The sequence below is a fragment of the Dermacentor albipictus genome, chromosome 2 (assembly GCF_038994185.2).
Source record: "Dermacentor albipictus isolate Rhodes 1998 colony chromosome 2, USDA_Dalb.pri_finalv2, whole genome shotgun sequence".
NCBI classification, from domain to species: domain Eukaryota; kingdom Metazoa; phylum Arthropoda; class Arachnida; order Ixodida; family Ixodidae; genus Dermacentor; species Dermacentor albipictus.
The window spans coordinates 30,506,891-30,521,535 of record NC_091822.1 but is presented as its reverse complement, the minus strand read 5'-3'; the positions used below and the strand labels follow the sequence as shown (position 1 = coordinate 30,521,535).

Genomic DNA, 14,645 nt, shown 5'->3' with positions numbered 1-14,645 from the left:
AGACGGCAGCGGGTGAAAACATGACCGTCGCTTCGGCAAGCGATGCGCATGAAAGAGGGACAAATACCGCGCTGTGAGGGGGAAGGTCAGTATCTGAAGCTACACAGATCCTGGTTACATCATGAACTTGAAAGTCGTGAGATGGCATATCGCACAGAATGGAGAACTGAACCTCAGCACGTGCACAGTCAATGACGGCGTGATGGCGCGACAGAAAATCCCAACCGAGAATCACATCGTGGGAGCAACAAGTTAGCACAAAGAAATCAATCGGATACAAAATGTCTCGAATCAACACCCTGGCAGTGCACATAGCGACTGGCTGAACTTGCTGTGCACTGGCTGTTCTAAGCAATAATACCGAAGGCATCATGGTCACTTTCCGTAATTCACGGCAGAGTTTCGCACTAATCACAGATACAGCAGCACCTGTATCGACGAGGGCAAGACATTGGATGCCATCAACAGACACTTCAATAACGTTAGCGGGGGAAAAACGAGGACTTTGATGTTCCGACGATGATGCAGTTCGTGCCTCAGGAACTGCGGAAATCAGTTTTCCGCCTCAGTAGTACTGGCACTGGGCCTACGACACATGGGTGAGAGTGAGCGCCGACGAGGGGAAGGTGAGCGAAGAGTATTGTAGAGCTGTGACTGCGGTGCTGGTATGTTATCAGCAGCGTAGACTTCCGGTGGTGGTCGCTGAGGCATACGGTATGGTCGGAAGCCGGAGCTGGGTGGTCGCGCGGTGCCCACGAAGGCCGGCAAGCGCCGGCGGCAGAAGCGCGCTACATGTCCCGGTGTACCGCAGGCATAGCATATTGGGCGGTTGTCAGGAGTACGCCAAGGATTTGTGCCTTGCTGCTGTGCGCTGAAAAAGGGAGCGACCTGCTGGCGAGGCGAGGGCGGATGAGAGAACACCGGCTGGAGAGGCGCTGAAGGCGGAGGAGAGAATCCCGGCAGACGAAGTGCCCGTGCAGCGGCTTCAGCATACGTCAGAGGCGCGGCCACGGGAGCCGGCTGACACGGAGGTGGAAGAGCTTCGGTCACTTGCTCTTGAATTACCTGTCGGATCGCTGGAGCCAAATATTGAGAAGGCTTCTCCGTGGTCGGCAAAATCGAGAGCTGTCGCGCGACCTCCTCGCGCACAAATTCTTTTATTTTCGTCAGCAAAGTTGTGTGGTTGTCGCCAGTAACCAATGCTGCTAACGAATCTTCCGTAGGCGGTGGGCGCCGAGCTAAGATGCGTTGTTTCCGTAGCTCGTCAAAACTTTGGCACAAGTTGATAACTTCAGCCACGGTACGCGGATCCTTCGCTAGCAACATTTGAAATGCGTCCTCATCAATGCCTTTCATAATGTGTTTTATCTTGTCCTGTTCCGCCATTGACGGATTCACGCGCTTACACAGGTCAATGACATCTTCGATGTAACTTGTGAACGTTTCACTGTGATGTTGCGTGCGCCCCCGTAAGCGTTGTTCTGCGCGAAGCTTGCGCACAGCGGGGCGCCCGAACACTTCTGTGAAACTTGTCTTGAATCTGCTCCACGTTGTGAAATCGTGTTCGTGGTTTCGGAACCAGAGGTTCGCGACGCCAGTTAAGTAAAACAGCACATTGTGCAACTTTGTGACGTCGTCCCACTTGTTATGCTGGCTCACCCTTTCGTAAGATGACAACCAATCCTCCATGTCATAATCATCGGTGCCGCTAAAGATGGCAGGATCACGCTGGCGCAATGCACCGGAAACGATGACCGTCGGAGGCTGTGGTGCATCTTCCTGGGTGGTTTCGTCAGGCATGGTCGCAGCAGTCGGTAGCGTCCGGCTTCGGAGTTCCAGTTTTCGAGGGTACCCCGCACCTCCACCAAATGAAATGGGGTTTATGTAGCTCGTTCGAGGGATCGCAGGTGGCTCTAGATCACGAGTCCTAGTGCTTCGCATCAACAACCCGCGCTCGTGTCTCGCGCCGCAGCGGTGGCAGTCCGCACAGTGCCACATGCATATTACCCGCTACAATATATATATATATATATATATATATATATATATATATATATATATATATATATATATATATATATAAATACCTACCCAGTGAACTCTCATTAAGACGAACTCTGTTAAGCTGAACTCTCGCATATAACGAACAGCATGGAAACGTTTGTTTAGTTTTCCATAGACTCGATGCAAAAAGAAAATCCACTTAAAACGAACCGCCTCAGGTGTGCTCTTCGGTGAAGACGAACATTCAAAGTGACCGCCACCGCTACACATCCCGGAGTCTAGGGTGCCTCGTGCGCCACGCCCGTGGGCGATGCATCAAGGCACCCTACTGGAGGCCTGCAGCGCACATCGCCCGTGGACAGAGGCAAAAACAGGAGGAGGAAACAAAAAGCGTCAGTGACCTTTCACTTCGTGAACGCAGGTGCTGTAGCGCATACCAAGCTATCGGCCCTCGGTGCACCTAGACTGTCCGCATCGCAGGCGGAGCTCGTGTGGCCGCGCCATATGCAGCTGAGTGGAATGCCCCCTTGTAAATATTTGCTTACTAACTAAATGAACAAGCATGGTGTCAGCGTGCACAGGCAAACATGAACACATCACACTCAATGATTGCGGACGCTCGCTGTCAAATTGCTGGCGTGAGGAATGGCGGCAGGAGCAGTAAGCAAAGGTACCTTGGTGCCCTCTATGGCTTCAACGCAAACTGAGCAGTGAGAACACAGCACGTGCAAAACTACGAGCTGTTGGCCCACCTAGACTGTGCCCCCAAAGCAGATCGCTTTCAAGATAAAGCCCGCATGACCGCATGCGGCTGAAGTACAACGCCCCCCTCTTCCCACTCCTTCCCAGTGCCATGCGCACGATGGAGAAGGGTGCGCTTTCTCCCCCCTTTCCTCCTTTCTGCACACGATATTGAGCCGCTATCGTCGGCTCACCATTGCACGCTTTCACTCTACACACAGCGTACGGTGCGCGAGGATGATGTTATCACGAGACGGACCTGGTCCGTCCATGTCGCAAACGGAACCTGTAGCAACTGTCAGAGGAGGTCAACCCAGCGTGCCTTCACCTACCTTCCTCCTCTGTGATGCTTCACCTTGTTTCTCCTTCCCCACTTCGCTCAACGTTGCCTAGACTTTCCTCTAGGTTGTGTTGCTTTGCTGCATGCTCAGCGCGCTCCTTCATAGATTCGCTAGCGCGGAGCCTGCACCAATGACCTGTGAGGTGGAAGATGCCTGCTTTAACTCCCTAATGAACTTTTTCCCGCAGCAGGAAGGCACAGCAGGATTTTTAAGTTCATTAGATGAGGTGACATCATTTGCGGCTGCTCGCTGATTTGCACAGAAGTGCCAAACATCCATCACGGACTGGATGAAACCAAGCAAGAGTACCATTTGAAAAGTTTTCTACGAAGTTCAGCTGAATAAATGCTTTCCATGTCATTTTCCCCCGTTTTAAGTCGACTTCATTTGCCATTTTGAAGTAAGATATTTAGATATACCTGGTCATGTTGCCAATTATTCTTCTGATAAGACAAACTTCTTATGAGACAAACAAATTTTCATGGTCCCTTCTAGTTCGTCTTAAAGGGAGTCTGCTGTATGTGGTGTGTGCTGATCTTGGCGAGAAATATTTCAGATTTACTTTGTTACAGTGCAGTCCACTTGTAACACTATCAAGATTAACAAGAAGTCTGATCGTTATAACAGCTCATCACTATATCTCGACTGCCTTAAAAAAGCGGCTGAACATACCTTTGTAGCTCTGAAACCAAATTTGCACTTGGAATAAAAAATCGACGTGTTGAAAGCAGGCTGTAAAAAATAAAATGTTTACTTATACAGTAAAACCTCGTAAACCGTACCCGCTTAAACAGTAGTTTTGTTTTAAAGTAGTAAAGTCAAATCCCCGACTCAGCGGCCATTGAACATAATGTGTTTTGTATCCGCATAAATCGCACCAGCTTACTGCGTACGTATCAGTTAAGATGCAGCGTTTCCACTTTTCGTCGCGCAAACACGGCGGTGTGTTGTCTCCATCGGGTGGCCTGGCAGAACAAGACTCAGATATCAGAACAACAGCCTCCAAGTGCCCTGTGCGTTTACGCATGAAGCCACATCAAGATCGACAACATTTCAGCGCCGTGCTAGGGAGCATTGTGGGGTTGTGGTGTCGTGCAAGCAAGGACTTGCATCATGCCGAAGCTCGGATAAAAAAGACGCCGGGTGCTCAGCATAGAAGAAAAATTAGACATTGTTTGTGCTATCGAACGTGACATGAAGAAGTCGGCGCTGACATGGGACAGGGATCTACAGTTGACTATGATGTGTGGCATTTGGAATGCGAAGAAGTTGCTCAGCAGCGCTGCTGCGACCGCGAAAAGATGTCCGCTACGAGGTTAGACTTTTCGCCGTCGTTGCCTCTGTTTTGCCGAAGTGTCGCCTTATATAGTGTCGCTCATATAAACCAGGAACACTTTCTCTTCAGCCACCATTTATAGTCACTCATGCGACCTCTGCCATGTGCCTGAGTATGTACACGTTCAGATATCGCATTGCTATCCTGTGACAATCTGACAATACAGCCGGAATTTGCCGATCACATCATGATGCATTGGACTCATAACCTCTTGCGCTGTTTCATGTCAAACTCTGGAGGTAGTTGGGACATGGAACTTTCAGTTCTTTAATTTGACACTCAAGCTGCCATGTCCACGGGTAAATGTGTTGCATGTCTTCATGCAAGAATTCGTGTCCTTTTTTGTTTGTTTTCTCTCGTATTTTACTGTAATTTATGTTGATGAAAAGTTGCAAAAAGATGCAATGTTTACTTCTTGTCTATTTTTAAATTTATTGAGGTCCTTGTCTGCTAATAAATAAGCTACTCAATGTTCTTCCAAAAATTATGGTATGGGCAGCTAGTGTTAGAATGCATTTCATTTCTATGCCCTTTATGGCTTAACCAGACACCTACCAGCTCTTATGTTCCGTGAGTGTAATTTGACAGTGTAAGTTATATGAGTTCTATATAGATTTCTTTGAATTATGCAGCCACAGTAGCAGCATAGTGTGTACCACGAGAACAGGCAAGTGGCAATGTTTTTTTTTTGCTCTTACTCCTTGTGGCATGCCATGCGCTGCCAAACAAGGAGACCACTGAAAAGCAGACAGTTAATTCATCCCTCTCTTGACTCCATCAGGAATCATTGCTGATGATAGCCGTGGTGGTCACAGCAGAATGTGAAGCTAGCAAGTGACTGCTGAAGCGGGGCAGATGCCAACTTGTGTGGCCATGCCAACGTTGGTACACCTCGATGCAAGTGGCTTTTTGTGTGTGCTTTTTTTTTTGCTAGTGTGATCGTACTGTTACATGTTTGAGAAGTGTGCTTACTTCATTGACAACAGTCTCACCTCTGCAGAGGGCAGACTTGGCATCAAGGGCTGCCGAGCTCAGTGTGCATTGTCACATCAGGTTCTTTCTGTGCAGGTGCGAATGGGCGGGTGCAGTTTGCACGAGCAGCAAGTGCCCAGCGAGCATCCCTTCTGCTCGGCACATCAGTCGAGGACCTCTCCAAGGCAGCCCTGGACTCACCATTGCTGACGGCTGCAGGCAACAGCAGAGGGCCTGCACGGTAGGCAGGAAGCGTGCGCTTTAGCGTTGCCAAGGCTTGGTCGTGGCACCAGTGGGATGCATTATGGGGCAGGGTGCCTGTGGTTACGTGCATATGTGCCTCTTTTGAAATGTGCATGTATGCGAGTGTTCACGCTCTATTCTGTTGCCCTCTTTCTTATTCTTCAGTGCTTAAGGTAGCATATTGGGTGCAGTTTGGTTAATGTTCTTGCTCTTCTTTTTATCTTTTCTCATGTGGTCGTATTGATTTTTGTAAACATGGACTTGAAGATAGTGTTGTTGTCATCATCGATAATACGGTGTAGTTGCTCTTAATTACTGGAAAGATATTGCTTTTGTACATATGTTCCCATTTACAAAGCACTGAAATAACAGACATAAGCAGGAGCAGCAGTTCTCGTGGTGCCATCTTGGTACACTGACTTCAACCAGAAGATGTAAAACTAATAATTGGAATAAGCAACTATGCTCTACTTAGCTGTCAATCTGTTAGCAACATAATCTTCATAAACGTATATTGACTTTGTAATATTAGTAATGTATTGTGGTTTAACACAGCGATGATCGTTGCTATGGCTGCTGCTCTCTTCTGTGTGTCTGAGATTTCGTAAATGGTAACACACACTGGTAGATTAAAGCAACCTGCACTTTTTTTTATACATTTATGCTTAACAGATGTTATTGATCTGTTAATAAATGCCCGCTACTCTTTTTTCTTTTGAATGCTGTTTCCTGGAATGTTGTATGCAGAGGAGATGCAGCGGCAGATCCTGCAGAGCCCCTGCAAGACTTTGTGGCCTCCCTGTACCAGGAAGTGTTCAATGCAGTAGTGTCTCTTGTTAACCGGTGAGTACGACAGTCGACCTCCTGTGGACAGAATCTTGGAGCACGTAAAGCTGACTAATTCCCAGCTATGGCCTTTCATTTCATTCAGTGCACAAAACTACTTGGACAGGGGAAGTTGGGATAGGATTGCCTCACCTCAGTGTTACGTTGTCTTTTCCTAGTTTTTGTGCATGCTTCACCATCCCTTTGATACACATTGACCTGCATTTTTATTGTATGTCATTTTATTTTATGTCTGAACATAATACAAAAAGATATTGCTTGCACGTCTGGGCCCTTAGGAGCTCTGCTAGACCAGGGCACATGTGAAAGAAGTTAAAACACAGAATGCTACTCAGGCAGGCAGACAAAACCACTTTGATGATTCACATTCTATCCACTTCAAGGAATTTGCGGTTGCTTCTACTTGGTTTTCACTGCAACTTCATAATATTGCATTTATTTGCATGTATTGTTCATTAAAGAAGTTAGTCCTGTTGTTTTTCTGCTTCATGTTGACGAAATGAAATGCCGCCATGGTTGCTTTGCCTTTGAAGAAGTTGGCTACTGTCGAAACATTGGCTGCTTTTGCGTGCTGTTAGCAAATAAAATTCTGGATGAACCAGGCAAATAATGAAGCTAAGTATTTTAATACATTATATGAACAAAATACTGTGGTATTGTGAAATTTGAGTGAAAAGAGTGCTGCGGTAAGTGAAAAATCATTTATTCATGCTAAGTTGCTAGATTAAAAATTTGTGTCACTGCATAGTGGAGCCCTTTCATTTCAAAAACTCCTTCTACTGCCACAGTCGCCATTAACGATATGTGTTCCAGTTGTCCGTTAATGACTGCTAAATCCAGTAGAACCATGTTGATACGCTCCTGTTACGATTGTTTTCCTGGCGCCAACGGTTGCAATTGAGAACACCAAAAATGACCCAATAGAGTTACGCTCATTTTTTAGCGGTTCATACGTTCCCAGAATACATGATTTTTCGGCACCAACGTTCAGTACGTCGCCTACCTGTGATCATATGATACATCTTCCGGCTACTAGATCCTATGTAAATAAGGAAATACACGATACATGTGTGATCGAGATCAGTATATTGTCACGTGGTAATGATCGTGACGAACACAGTAGCAAAACTGTAAATGGCAAAACTAAATCTTTATTGGGCAAACTTGTGCCCTCAAATGCAAGTTACACTTAAAGCACGACGATAGCGGTGGGCACAGCTGGTGATCATCGAAAATCTGATCAGCGGGTCAAGCGCATCAGCTTTTATACATCAGTCGTCAAATGTTCCAGAGTAATCGCTGGGACTCGTGTGTCTTACATAAAGTTCTACACTATTCGCGTCGCACATACATGCAATCAGATTACACAAGGTTCGGTGACAGACAGTGGAAGGAACCACCGATAGCATTCCAGAATCTTCTGATACATGCAGGCGTGTCCTGCGCTGTGCGATAACATTTATTAGGCAGTGAAATATGGTCGCCCGATAAACAAGTACACGTGTCAATACCCCCCTCTTAAAAAGCATCAACCCGATGCTGCAAAAAAACCAAAGTAATAAACAAAAACGCCTGTAGCAAGAAAAACAAAAAAAAAAATGAAGTTCGTCAGCGCATGTAAAAGAGCTTAACATGCACCACTTAGACCACTTCAGATCATGCGCAACTCCACTGTGAATGTGAAATGCCGTCTTGCACAACCTCATAGTGCAGTTCGCCAATACGTCGGATATTCTTGTAGGGTCCGAAATAGTGTCGCAGTAGTTTCTCACTGTGTCCTTGTCGGCGTATCGGGGTCCAAACCCAAACACAGTCACCGGGCTGGTACTCGACGTAGCATCATCGGAGGTTGTAGTGTTGGTACGCTGCTGGTTCTTGACCCGTAGGCAGGCGAGCTGTCGGGCTTCTTTGACGCACTAGAGATAGGTGGCAATGTCAAGATTTACGTCATCAGGTGGCAGTGTCAAGATTCTCATCGTCGGTGATGTGTGGCAGCATGGCGTCGAGAGTTGTTGTTGGGTTCCTGCTTTAAACCAGCTTGAACGACATGATCTGTGTTGTTCCTTGCACCGCCGTGTTGTAGGCGAAGGTTACTTACGGCAGGACGGCATCCCAGTTCTTTTGTTCGATGTTGACGTACATTGCTAGCGTTTCGGCGAAGCTCTTATTCAGGTGCTCCGTAAGACCATTCGTCTGTGAGTGGTAGGAAGTTGTCCTCCTGTGGCTTGCCTGACTGTACTGCAGAATGGCTTGGCTGAGCTCCACTGTAAAGGCTTTTCCTCTGTCTGTGATGAGGACTTCTGGGGTGCCATGTCGCAGTAGGATGTTCTCGATGAAGAATTTCGCCACTTTGGCTGCGCTACCTTTTGTCAGAGCTTTCGTTTCAGCGAAGCAGGTGAGGTAGTCCGTCACCACTACGACCCACCATTTCCGGTTGTTGATGTCGAAAAGGATCCCAACATGTCCATCCCGATCTGCTGAAATGGTCGGCAAGGAGGCTCGATTGGCTGTATTAATCCCAATGGCCTTGTCGGCTTTGTCTTGCGTCGCTGACAGTCCTGGCATGTCTTGACGTAACGGGCGACGTCAACGGTCAGGCGTGGCCAGTAATACTTTTCCTATATCCTCGATGGTGTCCGCGAGAATCCGCCGTGTCCAGTGGTCAGATCGTCATGTAGGGTGTGCAGTATTTCTGGACGCAGTGCTGAAGGAACAACATAAAGGTAGTTGGCGCGGACTGGTGAGAAGTTCGCCTTTACGAGTAGGTTGTTATGAAGTAAGAACGAAGACAATCCTTGCCTAAATGCCCTAGGGACAACGTCAGTGTGCCCTTCCAAATACTCGATGAGGCTTTTCGGTTCCGGGTCTGCTCGTTGCTGTTGAGCGAAGTCTTCCATGCTTAATATTCTAAGGAAGGCACTGTCATCCTCGTCATCTTGCGGAGGTGAGTCAATGGGAGCACGTGATAGGCAGTCGGCATCAGAGTGTTTTTGTGCGGACTTGTAGGTTGGAGTGATATCATATTCTTGCAGTCTTAGGCTCCACCGTACCAGCCGACCTGAAGGGTCCTTTAAATGTGCTAGCCAACTCAACGCGTGATGGTCGCAGACGACTTTGAATGGCCTGCCATATAGGTAAGGTTGAATTTTGATGTAGCCCAAACGATGGTGGGGCATTCCTTTTTGGTTGTAGAATAATTGCCTTCTGCTTTTTACGATGACCTGCTAGCATAAGCTATCATGTGTTCAAGTCCGTCTTTTCTCTGGACTAGTATGGCACCAAGGCCTAGGCTACTGGCGTCAGTGTGTATTTCTGTATCGGCATCCTTGTCGTAGTGCGCAAGTACCAGTGACGACTGCATGCATCATTTGAGTTCTTGAAATGCACCTGCCTACAGCGTTTCCCACTTGAACTTCACATCACATTTCGTTAGATGTGTGTGTCAGCGGCTCAACGATGCGTGAAAAGTCCTTGACAAAGTGCCTGTAGTAGGCACACATGCAAGGAATCTATGCACTGCCTTCTTGTCAATGGGCTGCTGGAACTTTGCGATGGCAGCTGTCTTCTACAGGTCGGCATGGACTCCAGACTTGCTGATGATGTGGCCTAGGAACAGAAGTTCATCGTAAGCGAAGCGGCACTTTTCTGGCTTCAGAGTGAGCCCTGATGACTTGGTGGCCTCTAGTACTGTCGCAAGCCACCTAAGATGATCGTCGAAATTTCCGGCGAAGACGACGACGTCATCCAAGTAAACAAGGCAGGTCTGCCACTTCAAACATGCTAACACTGTGTCCATGATGCGCTGGAACGTTGCAGGTGCCAAGCACCATCCGAATGGCATGACCTTGAGCTCATAGAGGCCGTCTGGCGTGATGAAGGCGGTCTTTTCGTGATCTCTCTCGTCGACTTCCATTTGCCAGTAGCCGGACTTGAGATCCATCGACGAGAAGTATTTAGCATTGCAGAGCCGCTCCAGTGTGTTCCCTATCCATGGTAGGGGGTATTCATCCTTCTTTGTGATCTTATTATGTCGACGATTATCGACGCAGAAACATAAGGTTCCGCCCTTTTTCTTCACCAAGACAACAGGGGATGCCCACGGGCTTTTTGATGGCTGAATGATGTCGTTGTGCAGCATTTCGTCAACTTGTTGTCTTATAGCTTCACGTTCTCGTGTCGAAACTCGGTAAGGGCTCTAGCGGAGTGGTCGAGCAAACCTTTCGGTGATTATGCGATGCTTTGTGACTGGTGTTTGTTGAATCCTCGATGACGTCAAAGCGCAGTCTTTGTATCGTTGGAGCAGACTTCTGAGCTATTGCTGCTTAATCATGGGAAGATTTGGATTTATGTCGAAGTCTCATTCGGGAACTATGGTCGTCGGGGTAGATGTGGCAGAATCCAAGAGGACAAATGCATTGCTGGTTTCCAGAATTTCATCGATGTATGCGATCATCGTGCCCTGACAAACTCCTGGATGAAGTTTGTCAGCAACACTTTCGTTTTTCCTCCGTGCAGTCGAGCAATCCCTCTAATGACACAGATTTCAAGGTTGAGCAGCAGACGTTGGTCACCCTCGATGACACCTTCTACATCGGCAGGTGTTTTGGTGCTGATGGAAATGACAATTCTGAAGCAGGGCGGGATACTGACTTAATTTTTGACCATGCTCAAGGCATGGTGACTATGAAAGCTGTCTGGTGGTATTGCTTGGTCTTCGGATAGCGTTATCGACTTTGACTTCAGGTCAATGATTGCGCCATGTTGGTTCAGAAAGTCCATGCTGAGAATTGCGTCCCGTGAGCACTATTTAGAGGGGTTGGGACACCAAATTTTGAGGCTATAAAAATTATGTTGTAGGCTGCTTCCGTATGCAACGACACCCACACCGAGGTATTGGACGCTGCAAACATTTCAGAATAATTTTAATTCAGCTCCAAAAAGTCATTAAAACTCCTTCTTGTGGTCGAGACCCATTGCTAGTGCGACAGTTATGACGTCACAGTGGAGGAACGAAAATATTGACGTCATAGCACGCTAGCATAAAAACGTGATGTATGATGAGTAGCGATGAAATGCCGATTACGAAGCCTGTTGAGCCGAGTGACCGAGCATAGCCTCCACTATGACCGAGCTACAGGCATAGAGAAATCCTTTCTTAACGCAAAGAAGGGGTAAGGCGTGCAGACACGGACACAGGAGGAGAGAAGTGGACAACACGAACCCCGCACGGTGGCCCACGAATGGCAAACTGCGTGCGGCGAGTTGCCGTGCCGGTAATCGGGATGGCGGGCCTTTGCACGTTGAGTGTAACACTAGCCAACCATCTCCGAAAGGGATCAGGATATGCGGCGTTCATGTTGTCCGCTTCTCTCCTCTTGTGTCCGTGTATGAACGCAATTGCCCCTTAATTTGCATTATGAATCCTAACTAACTAGCTCACCTTCCTGTCATTCTAAAGATCCTTTCTCTATGCTACAGGCTTCTAGAACACTGTAACCGAGCTAACCCTGGCCCCTGGCTAACTGAGACATGCACAGTGCTGTCGCGGAGAGCAGTTGATGCAGCATCTGCCAGTCGCATAGTTCGGCAGCTCGGAGTGGTCTCTCGTTCGCTTGGGCTTTCTCAGTGTGAAGGCCCATCCACGTTACCGGCACAGAAACTCGCCGCATGCCTTTTGCCGTTCGCGGGCCCCCGTGCGACGCCGGTTTTGCTTGCGAATAGCGAGATTTCCTTGTCGTAGAGAGGACGGGCTCGGGACCCATTTGTGCGGCAGCCGTACGGCGAAGTGGCTGATCAGCGACTGAGGAGTGGTCACTCTGGCACCGACGGCAGCCTTACCGCCTCTGATTGTTCGGCGCTGCCAATATCGTCGCTAGGCCTTTTCCAGTTCACTTCAAAGCTAAAGCTTATGGCGCTTCAGAATGAATCACCGACTCTCACAATACCGCAATATTTTCTTACCGTTGTTGTCGCTCTTTGGAATAATTATAATAATCACGACATACACTTCGAATCGTTAGTTGTTTATCTCTGCTGGCAGAGCATGCGTATGCGTGAGCAGATGATGCAGCATAGTTTTACGTCACTATTTTTGTTACCCACGTGACCAAGCCGTGTTGCGTTTCCTCTCGTATGACGTCATAGCATCACCAGGAGCCCAGAAACCGAAACCGAAATCGTTCGGTATAATAATGCTATTATTAAATTATTTATCGGGTATATATGAATCCTGTGGTGTGTATCGTGCTTCCTGAAGCAGTACGCAATGCTTGAATTGATGAACGCATGAATGAAAATTTTCATGTCTCCACCCCTTTAAGGATAACGAAGGTGGCAGGGTAGGTGCGGTCATTAACGGTAATTAATGGTAATCAACGGCAGATTCCAGTTGGTGCTATCAGGTCTCCCCCAGCTGTCCAAATTTGAGGGCCTTTCGGCTCCTGTGTCCACTTAGCCAGTGACTGTGTGGCCATCGAGAAGCATGTCGAGGTCAGTGGTTCATTGTCTTGCATTGCAGTTAGGTCTTGGCGTCGGATCATGGCTGTGTCTTCTTGATCGGAAGCTGGAATGTCGCATCTGCATGTCATCTTTCGTCGGCGTATTCTTTGCTTCCAGGCTTCGTTGGGATGGAGGCGTCTCATTGATATATTGTTGAGAAACAATTTTCAGCGTCTGTGTCGGCGGCAGAGGTTCTTGGTCAGTTCGACGAACAGCAACTGCACCTCCATTGGTTGCTGCTTTTAGTTTTCTGGATATGGGCTCGCAGACTGGCCCCGCACTGGGCCAGTGTATGGTCGGCGCTGCGGTGACAGATAGCGGACTGGTGATGGGCAACGGGATGGTTGGTGAGGGCTCCACTGAGTGGCGGCGAGGTAGTCAGCAATATTGCGAGGTCGTTCACCAAGCTGTGGTTGCAGTGCGTTAACGGCGAACCCTCGCAGTCCCACCTCTTGGCATGGGCATCAGCCATAGACGTGACCCGCTTCTCCGCAGTGGTAACAGAGTGGGCAGTGGCCGGGAGCGTGCCAGACATCTGTGTTCCTTGGAATGTTGCGCCAGGCAATGGGTTTGTGTGCTGGCAGCGACAGTGGTGGACGACGGAACTGTGGTGTCACTGGGCCCTGCTGCGGTTGCACAGGGGGGATGTGACGACAGGCCACAGCAGCGTACGTCATAGCTTGTGGTTGACTGTGCCCCGATTCAGAGGTTTCTCCAAGTGATCATCGGAGCTCCTCATGTATGACGTCGGCAATCGAAGCCACTTGAGGCTGTGATGAAGGGAACAGGTACTGAAGCTCCTCCCGCACGGCCGCTCTGATAGTCTCACGCAGATCGTCGGTGGCCAGGGTTTAACTCTGGCATAGTTTGTTGAGTTCGTGCAGCGGTTGAATTGCCAGTTCGTCATTTCCAGTGTCGTTCTCGATGCTGGTGGCCTCCCGAAGAAACTCATCGACGGTGTTTGGTGGGCTTCGTATCATTCCGCCAAAAAGTTCTTCCTTCACACCATGCATGAGCAGGTGGACTTTCTTCTCCTCGGGCATTTCCCAGCACCTCCACCAGATGTCACGTGGTTGTGACTGTGACAAACACAGTTGCAAAACCGTAAATGGCGAAACTAAATCTTTATTGCGCGAACTTGTGCCTTCAAAAGTAAGTTCCACTTAAAGCACAACGATAGCGCTGAACACAGCTGGTGATCGTCGAAAATCTGATGAGCGGGTCAAGCGCGTCGGCTTTTATGCATCAGTCGTCAAATATCTCAGAGTAATTGCTGGGACCATCGTGTCTTCTACAAAGTTCTACACTATTCTCGTCGCATATACATGCAATCAGATTACATAGTTCATTCAGATTATACAAGGTTCGGTGACAGACAGCGAATAGAACGATCGATAACATTCCAATAACTTCCGATACATGCAGGCGCATCTTGCGCTGTGTGATAACATTTGTTAGGTGGTGAAACGTGATCGCCCGATAAACAAGTACACGTGTCAATATAGTGTCAATATATGGCAGCTTCACCGCAATAGTTGCCCACCTGTCTCACGTGAAAACGCCCCCGTGCACTCAGTTTTTCATTTCGGTACCAGCAAATCATCACCCGGGTCGTCGCACGCCGCATTCGCAGCTATCACTGCCAATCCTATTCCGATAAGCAT

The 14,645-nt window shown here is 48.2% G+C and overlaps 1 protein-coding gene across 3 annotated transcripts in view; it reads left to right on the top strand.

Annotated features, from left to right (window-relative positions):
• Positions 1 to 14,645, top strand: part of LOC135897748 (unconventional myosin-XVIIIa-like) — a 364,913-nt gene that overhangs the window by 123,236 nt on the left and 227,032 nt on the right. For all 3 annotated transcript variants that reach the window (XM_065426465.2, XM_065426463.2, XM_065426464.2), the window contains exons 10-11: positions 5,491 to 5,635; positions 6,385 to 6,480. In XM_065426465.2, coding sequence (XP_065282537.2) covers positions 5,491 to 5,635; positions 6,385 to 6,480 — 241 coding nt within the window. The remainder of the gene's footprint in view (positions 1 to 5,490; positions 5,636 to 6,384; positions 6,481 to 14,645) is intronic.